The sequence below is a fragment of the Harpia harpyja genome, chromosome 4 (genome assembly GCF_026419915.1).
Source record: "Harpia harpyja isolate bHarHar1 chromosome 4, bHarHar1 primary haplotype, whole genome shotgun sequence".
Lineage (NCBI taxonomy): Eukaryota > Metazoa > Chordata > Aves > Accipitriformes > Accipitridae > Harpia > Harpia harpyja.
The window spans coordinates 79,994,363-80,018,866 of NC_068943.1; the positions used below are offsets into that span (position 1 = coordinate 79,994,363).

Below are 24,504 nucleotides of genomic sequence, written 5' to 3' on the forward strand. Positions count from 1 at the left end.
TCTGCTGCATTCAAGCCTTGCCTCCCTGTGGTCCTTCCCCCTGTGGACACTCGCCAAGCGGCCAAACGAGAAAGATGTTGCTCTGGGGTGGATGGGGGAGGTGAGGGCACAAGGAGACCCTTCTCCATCCACAGAGGAATGAGAGGCTCCACACCCTGCAGTGGATCCTCTTTTGGGCACTCTCTCATGGAGCTGAGGAAGCCATCCCTGGCTGCTCTGCTGCCTGTGACGATCAGGCCTTGCCCTGCTGTGTCTCTGCCCACAAACATCTAGAAAGGCAGGAGGCCCTCAGGGGTCAGCAGCCACATGATCTCTTGAGGAAGAGTGTTCCTCTTGCTATGGTTGGAGCTGCACTGGGGTGACAGGGGGTGGTGTTGGGTTCCAAAAGTTGATTTGCTTTGCGGAATGGGAAGAGGGCTAGAGAGGGAACAGCCCTTGGGATGGCCCATAGCTGCTACTCCACCTTCCTCTCCCCTCCACCACTCAGTCTAGGGGCCATGGCCAGCATGCATGGATGGGACTAGCAGGGAATAGTCACCCATGCTGCTGTATGCGTTGAGGCTGGAAAGTAGAGCTAAGCATGTGAGAGCTGAGGGCAATCAGCACAGAGAAGGGGAGAGTGAAACAGTCACAAGAGACCTGTCCTCAATGGTTTTCTTGGTGAATTGGGAAAGTGAGGAGGAATTAGCTGAAGGTCCCAGCCCACCTGAACTAGGAGCTTGTTTAAGGAAACAGAGGGTAGGGCAAGGAAAAGAGAAGGAAAACTAGTGCTGCGTTTGATGTTACTACCATGCTTGAAGGGGACATGAGGATGTTTGGAGCTGAAGGAGCGGCCCCACATGAGATGCAGGCGCAGCAGCTCAAAGGGGTCTGGGCAGGAAATGGTGGGGTGTGGGCATGGGGCACACAGGCTGGCATCTCCCCTTCCCTGCAAACAAGCCCAGTTTAGGGACGTTCCCTCATCAGCATGGGGAAAGGGACCAGGACAGGGATAGGGACAGGCATGGGGAGGAATGAACAGAGCCCTTGTGTTCTTCTTGTAACACTGTGGAGCCAGAATAACAACCAACAGGTTGTGGCTCTGCTAGATACCAGGGCAGAAGTAACCCTAATTCATGGAAATCTGCCCCATTACCGCAAGAATCAAGTGTTGAATGTTAACAAAATCGGGGTGAGGGCAGGGCGGAAGAATTATCTGGAAAAGGCTTTCTAACCTTGCAGCCTGCAGGGAACCTACTACTTACAGCTTGGGGTGGGCTCCAAGAGTTCCTCAACATATATCACAGGCCATGATCTGTCAGCAGGAAAGACTTTTAATATCCAGTGGGGGAAAATATTCTTTCCATATCTACTCAGCTCACAGTGGGAAGGATGGTGCCCCCCTATATTTTGAGGACCCCTCCCTCCAGGACTGTACCCTCAGAGCAGGACTGGCTGCCCCGGGGCATGCTGTCACCTCTGCAACTAGTAGAACATTGTTAGAAGCTGGGGTTGTCCAGCAGATGCATTTGCCTTTCCAGAACCCTGTCTGGCCTGTAAAGCAAGCGGCTGGGTCCTGGTGTAGCACTGTAGGTTACTGGCTTTTGGGCACGGCCGTCCCCCTGGGGCTGCGGTTGCTCCCCATAGCTCACCCTGCCAGAGCAGCCAGAGGCCGCTGATGTGCATTTGCTGTGCTGCCTCAGGGGTACGGGCACAGCCCTCTGCCTTCCCAGGGGACTGTGGCCCAGCTCTAGGAGAAGTGCAGCCTGTCCCCAGGATGTGAGCTGGCCCCTTATGCTGCTGACTGCACCTACCCAGCAGGATGAGAGGAGGCCCTGGGGAAACGTTGTGGACACTGTGAGAGAGCACAGCTGGGAAACGAGTCCACAGAAAGCACAACAATCCAGCACTGCAAAATGGGAATGGTATCTTTCCATGCAGGCAAAGCCATGTCCCCACAAAACCAGTGCAGGAAAATCCAGCTCAAATAGGACTGATGGACACGACCAACCCTCCCCTGGAACTGTTAAGCACTGCCTGGGCTCAGAAAGGCCCACCGCACAAACATCCCAGCCCTGAGCAGCCACACTGTGCCTAGTTCACAGACCTAGATCAGGCAGATATGTGAAGGGAGGGAGGTGGTGGAAGGCTGCAAGCTTTCATCCAGCTCAGCAAGATGGGTGCGGACAGCAGTCAGCATGCAGAGCTAATGGCTGTGTTCAGGGTACTAGAGGAGACACCCCCACTTCCAAGTTGTCCGTGAAAATCATTCCTTTCTTTTATCTCATGCAGAACCATTATGTGGATGGAGCCTCACATGACTGCTGCCCCTCACCGCATGCCATGCAGCCTCAAGCATGAAGTGCTGGATGCCCCTGCCCTCCAGCCACACCAGAGCTCCTCCTTGTCTTCTACACCACACAAGGAACTGGGCTGTTTAGTGATCTCTGTGCCACCGCTGTTTTACAGGGCATGGGACAAGGGGGACAGGACATCTCTGCTACTTCCAGCCATAACATCACTGCTATTCTATACTTCCTCTCTTTGCTTTATCTGTCTGTGGCAGATTGACCTTGGCTGGCTGCCAGGTGCCCACCAAGCCGCTCTATCACTCCCCTCCATCAAGAGGACAGGGGGAGAAAAATACGATGAAAGGCTTGTGGGTCAAGATAAGGACAGGGAGATTACTTACCAATTGCTGTCATGGGAAAACCAGACTCGACTTGGGGAAATTAATTTGATTTATTGCCAATTAACTGCAAGAGAGTAGGATAGCAAAAAATGAAACAAAACTAGAAACAAATTGCCCCCACCCGTCCCTTCTGGCCAGGCTCAACTTCACTCCTACCTAACTTTTCTACTTCCTCCCCCCAAACAGCACAGAGTGATGGAGAATGGGGGTTGAGGTCAGTTGATACTGCTTCATTTCTGCTGCTCCTTCCTCCTCATGCCCTTCCCCTGCTCCAGGCTGGGGTCCCACCCACAAGACACAGTCCTTCTCAAACTTCTCCAACATGGGGTCTTCCTGTGGGCTGCCGTTCTTCATGAACTGCTCCAGCATGGGTCCTTTCCACAGGCTGCAGTCCTTCAGGAATGGACTTCTCCAGCGTGGGTCCCCCGTGGGGCCACAAGTCCTGCTAGAAAACCTGCTCCTGTGTGGGCTCCTCTCCATGGGCCACAGTTTCTACCAGGAGCCTGCTCCAGTGGGGGTTCTCCACAGGCTTCAACTTCCTTCAGGCCGTCCCCACCTGCTTTGGCATGAGGTCCTCTGTGGGCTGCAGAGTGGATATCTGCTCCATTGTGGTCCTCCATGGGTTGCCAGGGGACAAGCTGTGTCACCATTGTCTTCTCCAGGGCTGCAGGGGTATCTCTGCTGTGGCTCCTGCAGCACCTCCTCCCCCTCCTCCTTCACTAGCCTTGGTGTCTGCAGAGTTGTTGCTGTCACTTTTCTCACTCTTCTCCTCTGGCTGCTGCACACTGTTTTTTCCCCTTTCTTAAATATATTATCACAGAGGCATTACCAACGTTGCTGATGGGCTCAGCTTTGGCCAGCAGCAGGTCCATCCTGGAGGCGGCTGTTACTGGCTCTTTCTGACATGGGGGCAGCTTCTGGCATCTTATCACAGAAGCCATCCTTGAGCCCTTCAGTACCGAAACCTTGCCAGGCAAAGCAAATACACTGTCATGACTCTTGTATTATTATTTTGTGCAGAAACTCTTTTGCATATCTTGGCTGCAGGATAAACTCAGCCAGCTCAAGGTTAACAGGGGAGGCTGCAGGCAGCTCCCTCTCACTACAGGCAACTACACCACCTGCACCTGCATGCAAAAGACAGGAAGAAACAAGGCCAGCACATCAATTCAAACTGGGGAAAAAGAAAAAGAACCCATGAACATTCACAGGGTAGCCAAACCGGTTTTTCCGCTGCTCTGTAATTTAAGGTTGCTTTTGCATTTCTCTGCCTTTGGAAGAGAGGGTATTTACCTTAAAGTGAGTCTAGAGACAGGTTCACTACTACATCACTTCTGATGTGCCAGCCTGAGTGTCTGTAGCCAGAGGGGAGTCTGCCTTGTCCCAGACACACACCCTTCTGCTGCCACATGAGTGTGTCACTGTGGCACTGCTGCCTTTGCAAGGGCAGGGGCTGGTCCCAGACCCTTGAGGAGATCACCAAGGTCAGGTGGGAGCTTCTAGCACTGGAGGATTTGTTTTCTTTTCCTTGTAATATGGGAATTCTTTGCGAGGGGGCGGGAGAGTATGAATGTGTGTGACTGGTCTGCATGTACATAATTGTGTGGGCACAGGTGTGTGTATGGGTGTGCTTTTGTGTGTGTACAGCTGTGTGGAGGAGCAGGACATTTCCTGGTTTGCTTGTGCCCGGCCATTTTGCCCCTGAGGCAGATGCTGAGCTGCTAAAAACCACCCATGGTTACCAGGGCCTATGATGGTGAGGCTTTCCCCAACTGCCTGAAGGTGGCGTCATCTGCCTCCTCTTCCTGAGCAGGAGGTGTGCAGCAGGCTGTGCTGGTTTTGGCCTGGACAGAGTTAATTTTCTTCATAGTAGCTGGTATGGGGCTATGCTTTGGATTTGTGCTGGAATCAGTGTTGATAATTCAGGGATGTTTTCATTATTGCTGAGCAGTGCTTACACAGCATCAAGGCCTTTTCTGCCTCTCACACCACCCCTCCAGTGAGGAGGCTGGGGGTGCACAAGAAGTTGGGAGAGGACACAGCCGGGACGGCTGACCCCAGCTGACCCAAGGGATTTTCCATACCATATGATGTCATGTGCAGCATTTAAAACTGGGGGAAGAAGAAGGAATGGGGGAACGTTCAGAGTTCTGGCACTTGTCTTCCCAAGTAACACTTACGGGTGATGGAGCCTTGCTTTCCTGGAGATGGCTGAACACCTGCCTGCCGATGGGAAGTGGTGAATGAAGTCCTTGTTTTGCTATGCTTGCACACGTGGCTTTTGCTTTATTTATTAAACTGTCTTTATCTCAGCCCATGAGTTTTCTCACTTTTACTCTTCTCATTCTCTCACCCATTCCAGCGGGGGGCGGGGGGGGGGGGGGAGTGAGTGAGCAGCTGTGTGGTGCTTAGTTGCTGGCTGGGTTTAAACCATGACACAGACATATCACTACACCACCACCTGTGCCACAGGGCAAGTGTGAGAGCCTCCCCTGGCATGCTGTCCCCCACGCATACTTCTTCTACCCCTTGTGCTGTCCCTGCTCTTCAGTCTATGGCAGACCTCCCCCTCCACACCTACTTGAAACTCCTCCTGCCCACTTTAGCAGGTGTTTGCAAAAGCACTCTTGCCTCACCTTGTCAAACACCTTCCATGCCTGACCAGTCCAAAAGGGTCCTCTGGGGACAGAAGGCAAGGCTGCTGAGTGCTGCTGCTCCCCACTCCTGCCATGCACACTGCCCAAATGAGCTCTCAAGGGAGAGGGATTCTTTTCTGACTTCTGTGCCATGCTTTGCATCTCAGTCTTAGTAAAGAGAGGTAATTAAGGGGTTGGGAGTGAAATGGATCAAGACCCCTTCAGGGCATATGTCCTTCCAGGCCTGTGGGACCAACGCAGATTCCAAAGACATCCTTGTGTAGAGGCTCTTTCAGCCCAAACTCACTGCCCTGAGGGAAGGACCTCACAGACTCAGCTTTGTTACCCGCATAATCCATAGAGTCATAGAATGGCCTGGGTTGGAAGGGATGTTGATAGACCATCTAGTCCAATCCCCCTCTCACGGGCAGGGACATCTCTCATTAGATCAGGTTGTTCAGAGCCCCATCTAACCTGACCTTGAACACCTCCAGTGATGGAGTATCTACAATGTCTCTAGGCAACCTTTTCCAGTGTCTCACCACCCTCACTGGAAAAAACTTCTTCCTTATGTCCAACCTAAACCTATCCTCTTTCAGTTTAAAGCCATTGCCCCTTATCTTGTCACTACAGGCCCTGGTAAACAGTCTTTCTCTCTCTTCCTTATAAGCCTCCTTTAAGTATTGAAAGGCCGCAAGAAGGTCTCCCCAGAGCCTTCTCCTCTCCAGGCTGAACAACCGCACTTCTCTCAGCTTTCCTTCATAGCAGAGGTGTTCCATCCCGCTGATCCTTTTCATGGCCCTCCTCTGGACCTGCTCTAAAAGATTCTACAGACTCTTCCCATAGTCAGTGAAGAGACATCAGCTCACACACGGGACTTCTGCCATCCCAAAGCAGACATCCATGGTAAACGAGACAAGTCACCTTTCTGGAGACACTGATCCTGTAATTGACCAGTCGTGGCCTCTGAACTGCCCAGCTAGCATAAGCTCACAGCAAGGCCTGCATGCCTGGTCACGTGCGCATGGCTTGCTTCATCATGCGATCAGAAGTGAACCCACAGGCTGTCCTACCAGAGCCTAGAAGCACCTCCATCCCATGGCTAAACCCCATAGCCATGTCCACGCTACTCAGGGACAGACAGAGAGCAGGGAAAGGGCTTTTGTGGGGGTGAAATGCTTTCAAGCTGGGCACATTACTCTCATCAGCTGCACCTCCCGCTCTCACCGACTGCAGATCAGTCTTCCCCCCGACTCTGTCAAGTCCAAGACTTGCGTGGTGGCCCTGGATAGTGTAGACAGCCTCTCTTGGGGTGTCTTGAGCCTTCTCAATTAGCTCTAGAGGACCAGAGGTCTGGACGTGTGTGTGTGTATGGGTGTTGTCTAAGCCAGCTGTTTAGTCTGTATCTTGAGTGTCCTTTACTGGACTCCTCCACCATGTGAGCTGAGTCCTCTGCCCACGCTGACGTGTTTTGCTCCGGAAATGCTTGGGCCTCTCATCCTGTCACACAAAAGATGCCTTCACTGGGGAATGTGCCTGGCATAAAGCAGGAAATGAAACAGCAGCAATTCAGGGAGCCAAAACACAGCCCATAGCATTAGGTGAGATGTTCTGCATTCAAGATGAGCTTGTCAGAAAATAATCACCTCTACAAGGGATGCCTCTGGCAGCCTGGGGCAGTAAAGGTCCATGATAAAAGCCAGCCCAGCTCCTCACTCTCTCATCCACTTCTCTTGCCTCCATCTCCTTGGGAGTCAGGTGAGTCTCAAAGCCCTTCTGCTTCTCTGCTTTCTCTAAAGGCAGGTCTCACCTCAATGGGCCTCTCAGCTGACACCAGCTTGGTTCTATGCCACATCATGGGGCTGCTTGTTATGGGAGAGGGAAGTGGGGAGAAGGTTAGACATGGAGGGAGGCTGAGACTGTACTCAGGTGTCTTCTGGACTCAGGGGCTAGGCAGTAGCCACTTAACACCTGGTGGCTCTTTCTGGGCCCTGGCAGGATGAGGCCAAGAAGCCCTCAGGCATCTCTGCACAGCCTCCACCTCCTGGCCCTGCATATTCTTTGGCTCCCTCGTGGTGTGGTGACAGAATGCTCCTCACGCCTCCCCATGTTTTGCTTCCTCCCTGCCCTCTCTCCCAGGTACACCTCCAGCCCCAAGTCATGTCCTGCTGTGATCAGTGCCAGCCCTGCCGGCCCTGCGGCCCGACCCCGCTGGCCAACAGCTGCAATGAGCCCTGTGTCAGGCAGTGCCAGAACTCCACTGTCGTCATCCAGCCCTCCCCCGTGGTGGTGACCCTGCCTGGCCCCATCCTCAGCTCCTTCCCGCAGAACACTGTTGTGGGCTCCTCCACCTCTGCTGCTGTTGGCAGCATCCTCAGCTGTGACGGAGTGCCAATCAACTCTGGGTGCTGTGACCTCTCCTGCATCACCAGCCGCTACTGTGGCAGAAGGTGCCCCCCCTGCTAAAGATGCTGGCAACGGCCTCTGATAAGGACTCCTAGGAACCCAGAAGATGCTGCTGGACAGAGGATCAAAATTCATGCTGTTGTTTTCAGACTAGCTGGTCACCTCTGGCTTGCGCTGCAAGGGCAGCATGGAAGGGACCAGCCTGGGCTCTCTGAAAACAGGGCCAATGTCTACCTTTCCTCTCTTCCACTCACCCTTTTTCTCTTTTTTCTTTGTTGTCTTGTGCTCCCCTCAAAGCCTGCTCTGAGGACCCCAGAAACCAGCCTGGAGTGACCTGCTAGGCTGTCTCCCTTTTGCCAGGCAGGTCAACAGATGGCCGGTGGCAACTCTGCCACAGGAAAAAAGGGGAACAGATTCTTGGCTGCTCCTGCGCCTTCCTGCACTGGGGGCCTCCCCTCGGAGTGACCTCATTTCCCTCTTTAGTCATTAAAAAATTGCTGCAATGCTGCCTGTGTCCCTTAGGTGGTCTTTCCATCTGCATACTGACTCTGAGGGACAAAGCCACTGCTTTGGAGGGGAATTAGGTGGGGGCACAGGTGGACCCTTCATCACTCCTAGAGGCATTGGAGGGTGGGACACACTGCAGCGAGTCCTCTTTCAGACAATGCCTCTTGAAGCTGAGGGAGACAACCCTAGTTACTCCACAGCCAATGGCCATTACGCCTTGCCTTGCTGTGACCCTGCTCAGAAATACTCCCTTGGCCCTGGAGCATGTCATGTTGTCCTGGTTTCATCTGGGACAGAGTTAACTGTCTTCCTAGTAGCTGGTACAGTGCTATGTTTTGAGTTCAGTATGCGAAGAATGTCGATAACACTGATGTTTTCAGTTGTTGCTCAGTAGTGTTTAGACTAAAGTCAAGGATTTTTCAGCTTCTCATGCCCAGCCAGCGAGAAAGCTGGAGGGGCACAAGAAGTTGGCACAGGACACAGCCAGGGCACCTGACCCAAACTGGGCAACGGTGTATTCCATACCATGTGACGTCCCATCTAGTATAGGAACTGGGAAGTGGGGGCGGGGAATCGCCGCTCGGGGACTGGCTGGGTGTCGGTCGGCAGGTGGTGAGCAATTACACTGCGCATCATTTGTACATTCCAGTCCTTTCATTATTGCTGTTGTCATTTCATTAGTGTTATCATTATCATTATTAGTTTCTTCTTTTCTGTTCTATTAAACCATTCTTATCTCAACCCACGGATTTTGCTTCTTTTCCCGATTTTCTCCCCCATCCCACTGGGTGGGGGGGATTGAGTGAGCGGCTGCGTGGTGTTTAGTTGCTGGCTGGGGTTAAACCACGACAGTCCTTTTTGGCGCCCAACGTGGGGCACGAAGGGTTGAGATAACGACAAACCTGACCAGAGCTTGTTAAAACAAATTTGTTATAAGCATTCATTATATCGATCTAATAGTCGCTGGTCATTATGTTGATTTATGTGTTTTTAGAGTTGTTGCTCTGCTTTTTAAAGTTCTGTTATGTATCACCTCGCTTGCTGTATGTAGTCCCTCTTCTGCTGCTTATCATCCGTGGGAGGTGGATTAAGGTTTTCGCTTTGATGTATTGTATAACACTGGTTTATGGTATGATAAAGTCGTTGGCTGTGGGATTAATCCGGTACTTGCACTCAGCATTGTCACCTTTATACTGTGGGAGCCATCTGTGGGAAACTATTAATAATTATACCATTTACCTTTCCTCCTTGGAAAACCAGCCTATGGGTGGGATACCTTTCTTCCCCTCTCCTTTCTCCTTCAGTCCAGTTACAATGGTGTTTGAGAATTTTGAAAAATTTGAATACACTTGGGATGTTGGGACCAGCACGGTCCTAGCCCTACTGCTAGGAATTAGCATGCTTCTGAATGTGGTTCAGCTCTTGTTTAAGGTTAAACAACTATTTAAGAGAATCACCCAGAGATCTGCCCCAAGGCTGGATAATTATGAGTGGCAGGGTGTGTGGGGTAGTATGGGCAAGTACCTAGAAAAGTGGGCACCTCCAATGTTTTGGAAATTCACCCCGAACAAGTGCAGAATCCAGAAGAACTAGTAAAATATTTGGAAAAGGTATGCTGTCACCCCGGCAGCTCCAGAGAGATACAAATTACTGCAACGTGCTGGGGCCTGGCCCATGCCTATCGAGCCCTGTTCGACACCACTCAGTACCCTCAAGGAGAAGAGAAGGTCTCTGGACCTAACAACAAAACGATGAGCACTGTGGTCACTCAAACCTCGGCAACTGGCACTGAGGCCCCTCCAGCCCTGGCGATGAGCACTGTGGCTACCCAAACCTCAGCAACAGGCACTGCAGCCCCTCCAGCCTCGGCAATGAGCACGGCAGCTACCCAAACCTCGGCAATGGGCACTGAGGTCCCTCCAGCCCCAGCAATGAGCACAGCAGCTACCCAAACCTTGGCAACAGACACTGCGGTTATCCAAGACCCGGCGAGCAGTACTGCAACTGAACCAGCGGACCAACCTGCACCAGTATCAGTTGCCCCTGTACAGAAAAAGAAATATACAAAGGAATCCTGACAACTGCTGTTCTCCAGAGAGGAACTGTGGGCATGTGGGAGTCCCCGAGGAGGTCAGCAGTCCCACAAGCTCTTGGGGAAGAGAGCTCCTCTTGCTTTGGCTGGAGCTGTGCTGGGCAAGGAGGCTCAGAAGACAATGTTGCCAAAGGATGGCAGGAATTGGGAAGGGGTAAATAGCCTTGGGGATGGCCCACAGTCTCTACTCTGCCTGCTCCTTCTCTCCATCAGCCAATCTAGGGGCCATGGCCAGCACGCCTGGGCATGGGCAGCAGGGACAGCTTCCCCGTGCAGCCCTATCACCCTTCAGCACAGCATCTGGCATGGCCCACCTCTTGCCTACATGTGTAGGGCTGAGGTGTTCACAAGTTAGTATTGGTATCAGCTACAGCAGGTCACACACTGGAGTTCCCTGTCCCTGTGAACCAACCACCCCCTTGGGTGAAGGCAGGCCCAGGACAATGAATGGTGCCCAAATATGCAATGTTGCTCTGTGCTGCCTTGTGTTCCTCAAGCACAGTTTTCCTGAGGCCCTGGAACAGTACAGCCTCACAAGTGCCACAACTCAACTCTGGTCCGGAAAGGTGCCATGTGAGAGGAAATATCTCCAGCTCTGTGAAGACATAGCAGTGACAGCGGGACCTGATTCTGCAATCAGCAGGATCGGTGACCTGTCCCTGAATGGCACGGGGCACGCACCAGTGCAACCGTAGGACACATGTTGGAGTGCCTTCCCCCAGGCACCGAATTCCCAGAGCCCTGAGGCTGAAGTGGCCCTTGTGCTCTGTGCAGCACCACTGCTCCCTACACGCAGGCGAATGCCTTCCCACAGCTGCAGACTCTGGGACCCTGTGGTGTGGGGGTTTGCCCTCGCACAGACCTCACACACCACCAACACCACAGGACCAGGATAGGGGACAGAGTGATTCCTACGTGGGGTGAGGACTGGGGGCAGCTCTCCCCAGGCCGGGTTCTGTGGGAGGCAGTGCTGAGTCAGGTGGTAACACAGGGAAAATGAGCATCAGGACCAAGCCTACCTAGACCCAGTGCAACCATGGGTCCCAGCTCTGGCTCGGTTCCTGGCCCACGGTCTCTATGAGAGCTCTGGCCTAGCGCAGGTCTGCCCCAGCTCTGCCCTATCTGTGCCTGTGTCTGGCTTGGGCTACTGTTATCCTCCTGGCCTGGCCAGGCTCCTAGCTAGTCCACGGCAGTCGCTGGGGGGAGCCTTCACCTTGTCCTCTCTTGAGTCTGGCCTTGGTCTGAGCCCCAGCACCAGCTCTGACCCTGGGACTGAGACCTCCTACACATCTGTTGCCTAAATTACGGCAGTAATCGGTAGATACTTTGGGGGTAGAATTATCTCCTGTCTCAGACAGAAGTCTGAGGTGGACCAAGCTCTTTTGTTTTTTCTCAGCAGAGCCCTACACCAGGGAAACATTTCCAGGTGTTTACCCAAGCAACCGTCTCTCTCGGGTCCATGTTTATCCAAGACTCATGAGCATGGTGGTGAATACACATCCTCATAACCAGCCTGGAGAGCACCGGCTAGCACTTTTCTTGGCGCATCAGAACCACACAGAGTTTTTTGACTCATGTGCTTACCCTCCAAAGAGTGCTCTCTTTCCTGAAGGCATCATGGCCTTTTTAAAAAACAATGCTATGGACAGTGCTTTGCAGAGGAAGCAACTGCAGCATCCTCCCTCCATGGGCTGCGGATACCACTGTGTCTTTTTCCTACATCACCGTAACAAGGGATTGCCTTTTGAATAGATTTCAAAATTGTATTCTAACAATCTAGTACAAAATGATCAGATACTGATGCGTTTTGTAAACTAGGAAGATGAAGCTTTCCTCCTGGCCACAGCTACTCAAAATATGTTTCAGAAGACCCAGAGCAGCATCTCTTGCAGGAATTTTCATAAATGGATTCTGCAAATAAAACTTATAACCCAGCTTCTGCTGCCCTACTGTACCTAGGAGCACTTGTGCATTCTTCCAATACCATGGATGCATATTATCAGGCACTTCCTGAACAACAGGGCTGGCATCCTCAGGAGTCTCCAGGGGCTTTTCCACCTCTGTCTTGATTTCTTCTGGAAAAGCAGGAGTTATTTTCCCCCTTTTCTGATCGCTCTGCTTCTCGTGGGACTAGTACTTTTGAAGAGTGGCCATAGAACCCTTAGCTTTCTCATAGGCCATGAAAACCGGGTTTCTGGAGGATGTTCCTCATTTCAGCAGCCAAAGAGGAGACTGTATCAGCCCTCACGTCTTCCTTGGGTCATGGCAGCACCCATAGCAGCTCCAGTTCATTTGCAGGCACCAGATACACTTTTTTCCACACAGTCCCTCCCTGCTTTACCAAAAGCCCTGTCAATCAGTAGAAGAGCAAAACTTAAGTTCTCCACAAACTTGATAAAAGCATATTTCCAGAGCGCTCCCTGATACTGCAGTTGCCAGAACTGTAACAACACAGAATATGCTCAGGCGTAACAGACAGCAAGTGGTCAGCATTCGTCAGTCAGCAAGCAGGTGCAAGTAAGCTGACTGCACAGCATCAGAGCAGGTGACAGGGAGATAGACAGGATTTTCTCTGGCAGCTTGATGAGCCCCAGACCCCAACTGCAGTGGAGAAGCAGGCAGTGTCTCCACCTAGTGTTAAGGTAAGTGCCACCTCTGAGCAAGGTGAAGGATAGAATAGAATGGAATAGAATAGAAAAGAATAGACTAGACTAGACTAGACTAGACTAGAATATTACGGTTAGAAGGGACCTACAACGGTCATCTTGTCCAACTGCCTGACCACTTCAAGGCTGAACAAAAGTTAAAGCATGTTATTAAGGGCATTGTCCAAATGCCTCTTAAACACTGACAGGCTTGGGGCATTGACCACCTCTCTAGGAAGCCTGTTCCAGTGTCTGACCATTCTCTCAGTAAAGAAATGCTTCCTAATGTCAAGTTAGAACCTCCCCTGGAGCAGCTTGGAATTGTTGCCACGTGTCCTATCACTGGATGCCAGGGAGAAGAGATCAGCACCTCCCTCTCCACTTCCCCTCCTCAGGAAGCTGTAGAGAGCAATGAGGTTGCCCCTCACCCTCATTTCCTCCAAACTAGACAAACCCAGAGTCCTTAGCCACTCCTCATAGGACACACCTTCCAGCCCTTTCACCGGCTTTGTTGCCCTCCTCTGGACACATTCAGGTACCTTCACATCCTTTTTCAATTCTGGGGCCCAGAACTACACACAGTACTCACGAGGAGGCCACACCAACGCTAAATACAGTGGGATGATCACCTCTCTTGCCCGGCTGCTTGTACTGTGTTCCATGCACCCCGGGATGCGGTTTGTCCCCTTGGCTGCCAGGGCACACTGCTGACTCATATTGAGCCTGCTGCCAACCAGCACCCCCAAATGCCTTTCTGCAGGGCTGCTCTTCAGCCACTCCTCTCCCAGTTTATACTTGTGCCTGGCATTACTCCACCCTAGGTGCAGAATCCGGCATTTGGACTTGTTAAATTGCATGCCATTAATGATTGTGCAATGCTGCAATCTATCTAGATCCCTCTGCAAGGCCTCTTCTCCCTCAAGAGAGTCAACGGCACCTCCCACTTTGGTATTGTCGGCAAAATTGCTAATGGTGCATTCAACTCCTGCATCCAGACCACTGATAAAAATACTGAAGAGAACTGGCCCTAGAAGCGAGCCCTGAGGAACACCTCTGGTGACCGGTCGCCAGCCAGATGTAGCCTCATTCACTACAACCCTTTGAGCCCTGCCTTTCAGCCAGTTCTTCACTCAGCACACCGTGTACCTGCTCATCCCACAGTTGGACAACTTGTCCAGAAGGATGCTGCGAGGGACACTATCGAAAGCCTTACTGAAAGGCGGAAGAACTCCATCCACCACCTTCCCTTCATCCACGAGGCAGGTGACCTTCTCATAGCAGGATATCAAAGTAGTTAAACAGGACTTTCCCTTTATGGACCCATGTTGACTGTTCCAGATGAGCGCATTGTTCTTTAAAAAGCCTTTCAATAGCACTCAGCACGATCTTCTCCACAACTTTTCCAGGGACTGAGGTTAGACTAACAGGTCTGCAGTTTCCTGGGCCTTCCCCCATGCCCTTCTTGTAAATCGCAATAATATTGGCCACCTGCCAGTCAGCAGGGACCTCCCCAGACACCTTCGTCACCCAAGTGATAGAGGATCCAGCGAGACCAATGAGGTCTGCTGGACCTCCTATGCACCAAGCAGGAAGGGCTTGTTAGGGATGTGAAGCTCAAGGGCAGCCGGGGCTGCATTGACCACGAAAGGCTGGAGTTCAGGATCCTGAGGGGAGGGGAGGAGAGTAAAAAGCAAACTCACAGCCTTGGACTTCAGGGGAGCAGACTTCTGGCTCTTTAAAGAGCTGCTTGGACACGTCCCCTAATATAAGGCCCTGGAAGCCAGAGGGTCCCCGGAAAGCTGGTTAATATTCAAGGATCACCTCCTCCAAGCTCGAGAGCAGACCATCCCAATGAGGAGGAAGTCAGGCAAGCATGCCTGGAGGCCAGCGTGCATGAACAAGTTGATCCTGGCAAAACCAAAACACAAGACGGAAGCATACAGGAGGTGGAAGCAAGGACAGGTAACCTAGGAGGAATTAAGGGTCACTACCTAAGCGTGCAAGGATGAGATTAGGAAAGTCAAAGCCCAACTGGAACTGAATCTGGCCACGGATGTCAATGCAACTAGGCTTCTGTAAGGACACAGGTGACGTGGAAAAAGCTGAGGTGCTGAATGCCGCCTTTGCCTCAATCTTTACTAGCAAGACCAGCCTTCAGAATCCCAGGTCCCTGAGACCAGTGGGAAAGTCTGGAACAAGAGAAAGATGTACCCTTGGTGGAAGAGGATCAGGTCAGGGAATACTCCAGCAAACTACACATAGGTACATGCATCCAGTGCTATCTCCACAGGAAAAAATGGAGTTCAGGTCATGTATCCCATTTCCTGCACACACTCCCTGTCATAGATAATATAGCCCCGCCCTTCTTCTGGATTTTTGTTCACGGGTGTGAAACACTGGTGCGGGTTTACATTACAGATCTGTTTATAGCACACCCCGCACTTCCAACTTTACGTTCGTGCTCTTCTTCTGCCTCAGCCTTAAACTTCTCACAGAAAATCATAGCCAAACAATCAACGTCTTTTTAACAGCTGTGGCTTTGCGCCTCTGTAAGCGTTCTCCAGACCTGCACAACAGCCAGCAGCTGGGGCACCTTTTCATTGTCCCCAGGTCAAATGCACAGTCACGAGAAGGCAGTGCCATCAACGGTATTTATAGCTATGGCCATGGTTATACAATGTATGATAAAGCTGACAAGAGTTTCTCACTCCAAACACCTTCCTGACACCCTTCACACCATAATAAAGATGTAAAAGGAGGTCTTGGCGTATCTGAGGTTGTCGCTTGGTTTAAAACTCCCCCAATCCTTTTTCCCCTCTGACAGGAGGATGGTGCGTATGTTAACATGCCCTCAAACAAGGGGATGTCATTCAGCATGACTTTCCTCCGCACAGACCACCCCAGTTTGGCTTGTAGCTCTTTTGTTCTGCATAACAATTCTCTACCTCTCAGGTCCCTTGTGGCTCTAAGTGCCATGTCACTCCCCGCAAAACAGAGATAATTGTTGCTGCTATTTAGATCAAAGAAATAGCACCGCTTTTTGTCTCTAATTTTGGAATGGGGGATAGACTGCAGGTTTTGCGTACCCCACGCCCAAAGGCTTTTACAATAATGACAGCCAGGTGGAAAGTCTGACCAAAACACGGCTCTCTTTTACTTGGTTGGTGAGTTCTGACCCAGCCTAAAAATGCCACAATGTTCACAGTGTTTAAAGTCACAGCAGGAGAATATAGAGTCATGCCTGCTGACCGCTTCAAGATGGAGATGAGCATAACCACCAGGTTCAAATAGCTGGTGCAAATGATGAAAAACTTGCTCTACACCCCGAACAAATGTGTCATAAGCTTCATGTAGTGAGTGATGTCTGATGTAAATCAATATATCGGTCTAGCTCCAGATCTCTGGAGCCTCGGCCAGAGGTTAGGGTTAGGGTTATGGTGAGTGCCTGACATGCTCCATGGAAGCCATGGGGCGAACTTCTGCCTCCTTCAACTCCTGCTGCATTTCTGAGTGGGGACCAGAATGGACTCTCAAATGCTCCTTCAGGACCTGGGAGTGCAGCAGGCAGCCTCTGCAGGGAAACAACCTTGTTGTGTTCAACCGCCTCTTGCCCTGTGGGGGGCTGCAGTAAGCGAGAAGTGCCTTCCAGGTGGTCATCTTCTACCCTTGTGGAAGATGTGTTCACTGGCCCAGCATGCTCAGAAAAACAGTTTGCATTAAGGGCCCTTGTGATCCCTGTAATCCCCTGCCGGTAAGATGCCAAAAGAGGTCAACAAATTTCTCCGGAGGGCAGGTTTAGGAGGAAGAGGATTGAAACCCAGCAGCGCAGCCCACCTGCCTGGGAAGCTGACCACAAGTGAACATTGGAGCAAGTTGGGAAGGAGGGAGGGAGGGAAAAAGAAAGACACGGCACGTCCTCACACAGGGAAGCCCTTGGGTGACCAGTCAAGGATTGCAGGGCTGGGAGCAGCTGGGCCATTCCTGTCAACGTGGCCACAGGCAACCCCACCAGTGTGCCCCAGGCCAACATCATTTGCCTGCACTGCACCCATCCAGTACCTGAACTGAGTCTTCTGCCAGCAACGTTGCGTTCCTGTCCTGGAAATCCTGGGGCCTCTCAATCCCAGCACTCAGAAGAAGCCTCCATGAGGGAATGGGTACGGCATAAGCCAGGAAATGAAGAGGTGTCATCGGGGAAAACAACCACCCAGCCCATGTCATTAGCTGGGATGTTTTCCGTTCATCATGAGCACCTTGGAAAATTGTCACTTCCGTAGAAGCTCCAGCTGGGCCTGGGGCAGGTCAGGGCCACCATAAAAGCCAGCCCAGCTCCTTGCTCTCTCATCCACCTCTCTCACGTCCTTCTCCTTGGGAACCAGGTGAGTCTGAAGGCCTTTCCTCATGTTATTTTCTGCTCATGCAGATGCATGCTCCTCAATCCTATGCTGGGTCATGGTGCTGCTTGTCATGGGAGGGGAGAGAAAGGTGAAGGTCTCACTCAGAGAGTGTCTGGGACTTGGCTGAGGAGGCTCTTCTTTTAAGAGATAGTCAGCAGCCTCTTTGGGCCTGGTGACACTTTGCAGTACCGTGCCTGGATAAGGCTGAGAAACCCTCTTGCCTCACTGCCCAGCTTCTACCTCCCAGCTCAGCAGGTGCCTTTGACTTTGCTGATGGACTCATGGCAGACGGCTTCTCGCATGTACCAGTGCTGTGATTCCTCTGTGCCCTCTCTCCCAGGTAAACTTCTGGACCTGAGAGATGTCCTGCTACAACCAGTGCCAGCCCTGCCAGCCCTGCGGCCCGACTCCACTGGCCAACAGCTGCAACGAGCCCTGCGTCAGGCAGTGCCAGAACTCCACCGTTGTCATCCAGCCCTCCCCCGTGGTGGTGACCCTGCCTGGCCCCATCCTCAGCTCCTTCCCGCAGAACACCGTTGTGGGCTCCTCCACCTCCGCTGCTGTTGGCAGCATCCTCAGCTGTGACGGAGTCCCCATCAACTCCGGGTGCTGTGACCTCTCCTGCATCACCAGCCGCTACTGTGGCAGAAGGTGCCCCCCCTGCTAAAGCCCCTGGTGACAGCCCGGGCAAGGACCACCCCAAAACCAGCAGCGGATGCTGAACTGAGGACAGAGCTCCCGGCCATTCATTTCAGAGAGGCTGAACATCCAGTGCTGCCCTTCCAAAGGAGGGCAGCGGAGGCCCTCTGAAAACATGGCCAAAGTCTAAATCCCCTGCCTTCCACTACCTCCGATCTCTTTCTTGCCTTCTTTTGTTCTTCTGGGCCGTAAGATCCCCAGACCCAACCTGGGGCATCTGCTGACCCCGCTCTCTCTGCGGTGCAAGCAAATGGATGTCCTGCAGGATCTCCACCATGGGCAATGGGCGCAGACTTTCAGCAGCTGCTATTGCTCTCCCTGCACCGGCAGCCTCCTCTAGAATTGAACTCCCTTCCCTCTTCAGAGTCATTAAAGTTTTCCGCATCACAGCCTCTGCCTCCACGTAATCCTTTTCTTGGTGGACATTGTCTCGTGGTGCCAAGGACGAAAGGCATTGCCTTTGGTTGTGGGGGGAGAAGGTGAGGACGCAAGGGAACTTTTCATCATTTGCAGAGGAAGGGGAGGGTGGGAGACAGGGCAATGGGTCCCTTGCAGTCACTGCCTCTTGAAGCCGAGGAAGACATACTCAGCTGCTCCACAGCCAGTGGAGATCAGGCCCTGCATTCTGGCATCTCTGCTCAGGTATGGCCCCTTGGCCTCAGAGCAGGTCCTGCAGATGGGGAGCCCAACCACTGCTATCCCCCAGTGAGGAGCCCCGTGGTGCTGGAGGCTCTGAGAGGTCAACAGCTGACAAACCTGTGCAGAAGGGAATGCTACCTACACACCCTCTACACCCTCCACCCCCCAAACAGTGCCCTGCACAGCCCAGCAGTTACACAGGTGTGCAGGGCTAAGGTGACTCACAGGCTGATGTTGAAATCAGCCTGGCCAGGCCACACACCAGGGGCCTCATGCTTCTCACACAGCCCCAGCTCCCACCAGACAGGGAGCCCAAGGACAGCAGCCAGTGCCCAAGCCCCCATGGCTGCTCTGTGGTGCCTGGCCTTCTGCCGAGCATGAAGGAGCTTTCCTCAAAGCTGGCTCTTCTCCTGGCAGGGCCTGTTGCCCACCTCTGCCTGGAGGTCTCTTCCCCCATTGTGCTCTTGTACAGAGTTGTACAGCCTGGTCCCACTGCAGAAGAAATGAGGCAGGGCTGGGGAAAGCCCACGAGGCAGGGCATGAGGAGGCCTCCAAGGACCGGCACAGTGCACTGGGGGACAGCAGGTCCTCTGGATCACAGCACATAGGCATGCAGCAACTGGAGGAGCCACAGAGTAGTTCTGAGTATTTTCCAAAATTGTTGTAAGCATGTAATTCCTGGAAGGAGCATTGTCCTGTGGCATGTTATTTACATTTTTCGTCTTACTTTGAACTCTGACCTCTGAGGGACACATCCCGGAGCAGGTACTCTAAGGAACAGGCTTGCAGGAATACCTGAAGCAGCAATGTGCAGTAGACAAAACCAGAAAGTTAAGAGCAGCAGGGAACCATTGCAGAAGCGGTCCCAACCTCCTACATTGCCCATCACTTCTCCAAAGCCATGGGCAGGATAACCACATAACCCACGGTGAAAACGAGGGAACCTGAGACTCGTTCACCACCTTCTTCTTCCTCTCAAGCCACTGACACTGTCCTCTCCTGGAAGAGGATTTTGACCTGCAGAGCTCTGGGTGTACAGGGCAAGCAACACTGCCAGGGGAGAGCTGAGGGCCCCTTCCCCCAAGCTCAGCCTCACACAAACCAATGCCCTCTCTCCCCTGGCTTCTTGCACAGCCAAAGAAGCTTCCTGCACCAGCGTGTCTTGCACAGCACAGAGGTACAAGGCAGCGTCAGAGACCTCGACTTCCTCCAGCCGGAGAAGGCTGTTTCTCCCTGTGGTGTTCAGCAACGTGGTGAGACGGCCACTCCGCCTGGGGCCAGCTGCTGCCTGATATGAGATAAGCTGTGGGGCTTGGCCTTTCCTCTGCTGGTACCAGAACAATCCATAAAAGTTAGTGACCTGGTAGGTGCAGGTGGTCTGGAAGGTGTCTCTCTCCTTGACTGTGACTTGTCCTTCTTGCTGGGTGACGGTGGTCTGCCCCATGGTGCCTGGAAGAAAGCAAGGGTCAGCGGCTGTGCAGGGAAAGGCTCCAAGATGCAAAACAAGAGGGGATGCAAAGTGCCAGAGGAGAAAGTTCCCTGTGTCCTGCTCTGCAGCAAGACCCCCATGGGTGGGAACAGCAAGGTGGTGAGTGTCTTTGGGCAGGAGGTCTGAGACCTCAGCTCAGCGTGGATCCCATAGCACAGTAATGCCAATAACCTCCCACAGGGATACCCCCAGAGAGAGCTGTGCTTTCACCCAGGTCTTCCATCCTCACTCTCCTACTGCCTGGAGGCTCCAGGGAAGAGCCTGTAGTGCCTGGCCTTCCTGTGCTGGCTCCAGGACACCTGCAGCAGGGTGAGGGACCCGGGAACTCCTGTGAGAAGTTTCATCCTGCTCCCCATTCCCTGTGCTCTCAAAAGGCTCCAAGGTCAAGAGCGGGGAGGGAAAAGGAAGCCCTGGCATTGCAATCACACAGGAGCAATGGATAGCCAGGGCATGCTGCATGACATGTGCCAGCCAGGAGAGATACTGGCACACCCTAAGAATGAGAGTGGGATGAGAGAGCTTTCATGTCCCTGCATCATCTTTCAGAAGTGCTGTGCGTCAGAAAATAGGTACTGCTGAGAGAGCAAAGAGCTTCTGCAGTCATATGTCTGTGAAACGCTGGGCCCAGACAGATCAGCAGAGAGAGGCAGAGAGAGGTGGATGGTTGGCAAGAGACAAGGAAGGGCAGGGGTCTAAGATGATCAGCAGAGGAGGTGCTTCCTCTTGGTCTCATTTTTCTTTTCCATCGGTATCTGCATCTTGAGAAAGCAGGTGCAAATCCACCCGTGTGATCTGATGTTTCCCAACATTTGCCCATAATTCAAGAGCAGCTCCCTGCAGAGAACTGTTGAGGGGGTGAGGGTCTCCTGGGGGGAAGAGGAATCAAGCCTCCAGTCAAAGCCAGTGCTTACCTAGTGGTTGCCTCAGGAAAGCAGCGAGGATGAGATACCCGAGGTGCATGCTGAGACCAATCCTCCTGCATGTGTGAGAGAGACTCAAAAAAGCCACACGTCCCCACCAAGAGCCCTGAGAGAGCACAGCTGCCGGAAATGACTCGGCGAGGGCAACAAAGAATGAAACAGGGAAGACAAAATGCTTCTCCTTAGCATGCTTGAATTGCCCGTGCTGTGGTCCTCCCTCCTCCAGCAGGGACACGTGTTGCTCCTGCAGACAACGCCTTTGCTTTTCCAAGGTGAGGGGTTAAAGGGGGATAGACATGCACCTGGTGACCAAGCTCTCTGACACATCCTCCTCTGCAATGTCTTGGGAGTCTCTCTTTCCTTCATGCCTCGTGCCTCTTGTTTCACCAACCTCAAGACCACGGTTGAGTTGGCCTCTCCTGGCTCCTGTATGGTGCCCCAAGCTCCTCTCAGCACACCCCAAGGCTGCAGCTCTCACAAACACAATGGTCAACAACCCCAAACCCTGCAGACACCAACTGTCCCACTCAGCCCCTCCAGGCACTGTGGACTTTCTCCCTCTATTCAGGAGAAGATATCTCAGGAACCGATAAAGGACGTTTCTAGCCACACTGCCCATCCCATCTCATAAATCTCATAAATCAGCTTCTGAAAAGCTTGTTGGGGGAAAAAAAAAAACAAACCACTCAAATGCAACTAAACAGTCCTTTCACTTGACCATAACCCTTCCATTCTCGGTTTCCTCAAAACAAGTAGGATCTGCATTTGACCTCTCCTTCCTTGTAGCCTTTAACAAATCCTTGTAGCCACACTATTTTTACTCTTACCATAGCACAATTTAGGTTGGATAGGTCCTCTGCAGATCACCCACTCCAAGTCCCTGCTCAGAGCAGGTCTCATTAGATCAGGCTGCTCAGGGCTGTGCCTGTCATGCCTGGAAAATTTCCAAGGCCAGAGCCTGTACAATATCTGTGAACAGTGCATTCCAGTACTTGAGAATTTTCAGGGTCAAAACAGAGTGAGAAATAAGAAGACCCCAGGCATGGTCTCAGGAGTGACAGAGGAGAAGGATCACTTCCCTGGCTGGCTACCCTTTTAAAAAGACATCTCAGAGTGCAGTTGGTCTGATTTCCTACAAGGGCACAGCTGCTTGTGCTGCCCTGGGCTCCCAGACACCACCACTGAGGCTAGCATGCAACCTGGCCTGTTGGAAGCCCATCCAAGGAATGCCTGGAGAAGGCGTCCTTTGCCAGTTCAGGACAGGGGCCTCTGCCGTTGCAGAAACCAGGTTTTCCCCTCTGCTTCTGCAGCCCGGGAGCATGGACCTTGAACAGCTGAGTGAGCTACTAGAGCCATGCGGGCTTCCCTGGGGACCAGCTGTACAGAAATCTTTCTGGTCAGTGGACGGCTTTCAGCTTCAGCAAACCTCAGACCTTCGACCCCTTTGGGAAACATAGCACTTCTCTTTCTGACTGCCTCTGAGACATGACCTTGGCACCCCTTGAGCCCCCTTTGTGTCTCGGACCCTAGGCACGCCCAAGCTTTCATCCCATCTCTGGGACTTCACCTGCACCCCAAAAAGCTCTGCATTTGGTGTGGAGCCAAATCCTCTACAACAGCCTCATGGTCTGGGACCTATGGAGAAAGCCTGAGGATTTCGGTCACCTCTACGTCATTGTCTCGTGTCTGTGTTGGGCTCAAACTCCTGCCTCTGCGGGATGGCTTCCGAGGACCGGAAGAGATCCCGTGGTGGGAAACGATGGAGAAGCTCGGAAGAAGCTGGATGCCGATTGCGATGGCGATGCTCGATGGCGGTGGCAGTGCTGATGCTGACGACAATGCCTGGCGGCAGGGGAAGCGCCCCGGGGCCCGTGGCCCGGAGGGGCTGGGTGGGGCAAGGTGGCCCCGGCGAGCAGAGCAGCAGCCCCCCCTGGCGGGCATGGCTCGGGCTGTCAGAGACTCCTAGAATGGGTTGGGTTGGAAGGGACCTTGAAAGACCATCTAGGCCGACCCCCCGCCATGGCGGGGACATCTCTCACTCGATCCGGTTGCTCAGAGCCCCGTCCAGCCTGACCACGAACACTTCCAATGACGGGAATCCACAACTTCTCTGGGCAACCCATTCCAGTGCCTCACCACCATTATCGTAAAAAATTTCTTCCTTACAACAGCAGCAGCTGACTAGCCTAAGCAATGTTGCAGCTGCTTTCTGAGAAGATTGCTAACAAACCCATGTGGCTGGCACCTTCCTTCCTGATGCTGCACTTGCAGAGCATAGTTAGGAGCTGAACTCCTTCCAAGGGAGGCGTGTCACGGTTGGAGGGGGACCTGCATAGGAGCCTTCCAGACCAGGTGAGGACCCTTGGAAAAAAACAGCCTTTCTAGGAGACTCTCAGGGCACAAGGCTTTTTCTCCTGGCGCCTGTGCAGCGCTGGGCACAGCCTCCTGTCCCCACGCCCGTGGCTCTGGGGACTGCTCCAGTGCTAAAAGGCGATGCAGAGACAGACTTCTCCAGCAGTGCAGCTCCATCAGCTCTAATGAGCCAGGTTAACTGACAGATGTTAGGGCTTGGCTCAGGCAGTCTGAAATCTCCTCCGGATGCCACCTGCTGATTAATACTAGTTTGGCTTTTGAAAAGAGGATACTTATCTTAAGGCAACTTCATCAGGCCAGCTTCCTTTCTGGAGTCCCAGCCTCAGCATTTGCAGCTGCAGGCCATCTGGCTCAGCCCAGACACACAACCCTTTGCTGATGTGTGAGCATGTCAGGGCAGCACCTCTCCCTGCTTTGAAGATGGAACTGGTCCCAGACCTCCACAACTGCCCTACAGCGATCACCAGGGATTGGCTGGACCTTGTCAGACTTTGGGATTTCTTTGCCTTGTTAGGTGGGCAACTCCTGGAGCTGCAGCAATAGGGATTGTCTCTAGCTTTGACTTTGTCTCTCATGAATGGACTCACATGTGAACAGGCTGAATGTCCAAAAAGGACCCTGCAGCTTGGACCCCAATCCACCTTTTCTCTTTCCTCTAATGAGAACACAATCAGGTGAACCACTTCTGCCCAACCCACAAAAGCCCTTTGCTGTCATTAATCCACCAGGGATGGCTGGTGCCTGATTTAACTTCTTAACACTGGGCTTTCAAGGGCTTGCCTAAAGGTGAGGGGCACAGAGGCAGAGAGCTGGCTGGTGGAGTCCTGGTTATCAGAATGTTGGGGGAGGCTGTGCTTCCTCATGTGTCTGTGCATCTGTCTGTTCTTGTGGGCGTATTTGTGCCTACGTGTTTGCATTTGCAACTGCACATGTGAGAGTGAGTGTCTGCCAACGTGTGTGTGAACAAGTGCATTTCTGTGTGTGTCTGTGCCTGTGTTTGTGTACGTGCACATTTTTTGCAGGTGAGAAA

The 24,504-nt window shown here is 52.6% G+C and overlaps 2 protein-coding genes and 1 gene segment (V, D, J or C); 2 read left to right on the forward strand and 1 right to left on the reverse strand.

The window, feature by feature from the left end:
* Positions 1-6,867: 6,867 nt before the first annotated feature.
* Positions 6,868-8,200, forward strand: LOC128140728 (feather keratin Cos1-1/Cos1-3/Cos2-1-like). The gene is made up of 2 exons (XM_052784931.1): positions 6,868-7,065; positions 7,447-8,200. Exons 1-2 carry the CDS (start codon positions 6,997-6,999, stop codon positions 7,771-7,773), a joined length of 396 nt encoding a protein of 131 aa, XP_052640891.1. The 5' UTR covers positions 6,868-6,996; the 3' UTR covers positions 7,774-8,200.
* Positions 8,201-17,715: 9,515 nt separating this feature from the next.
* Positions 17,716-18,798, forward strand: LOC128140734 (feather keratin Cos2-3). Its single transcript, XM_052784938.1, has one exon. It carries the CDS (start codon positions 17,716-17,718, stop codon positions 18,019-18,021), a length of 306 nt encoding a protein of 101 aa, XP_052640898.1. The 3' UTR covers positions 18,022-18,798.
* A 78-nt stretch (positions 18,799-18,876) lies between these two features.
* On the reverse strand, positions 18,877-21,206 carry LOC128140718 (T cell receptor alpha variable 1-1-like). The segment is given in 2 exon segments: positions 18,877-20,141; positions 21,093-21,206. Coding segments are annotated over 2 exon segments (543 nt in total).
* Between the last annotated feature and the right edge of the window lie 3,298 nt (positions 21,207-24,504).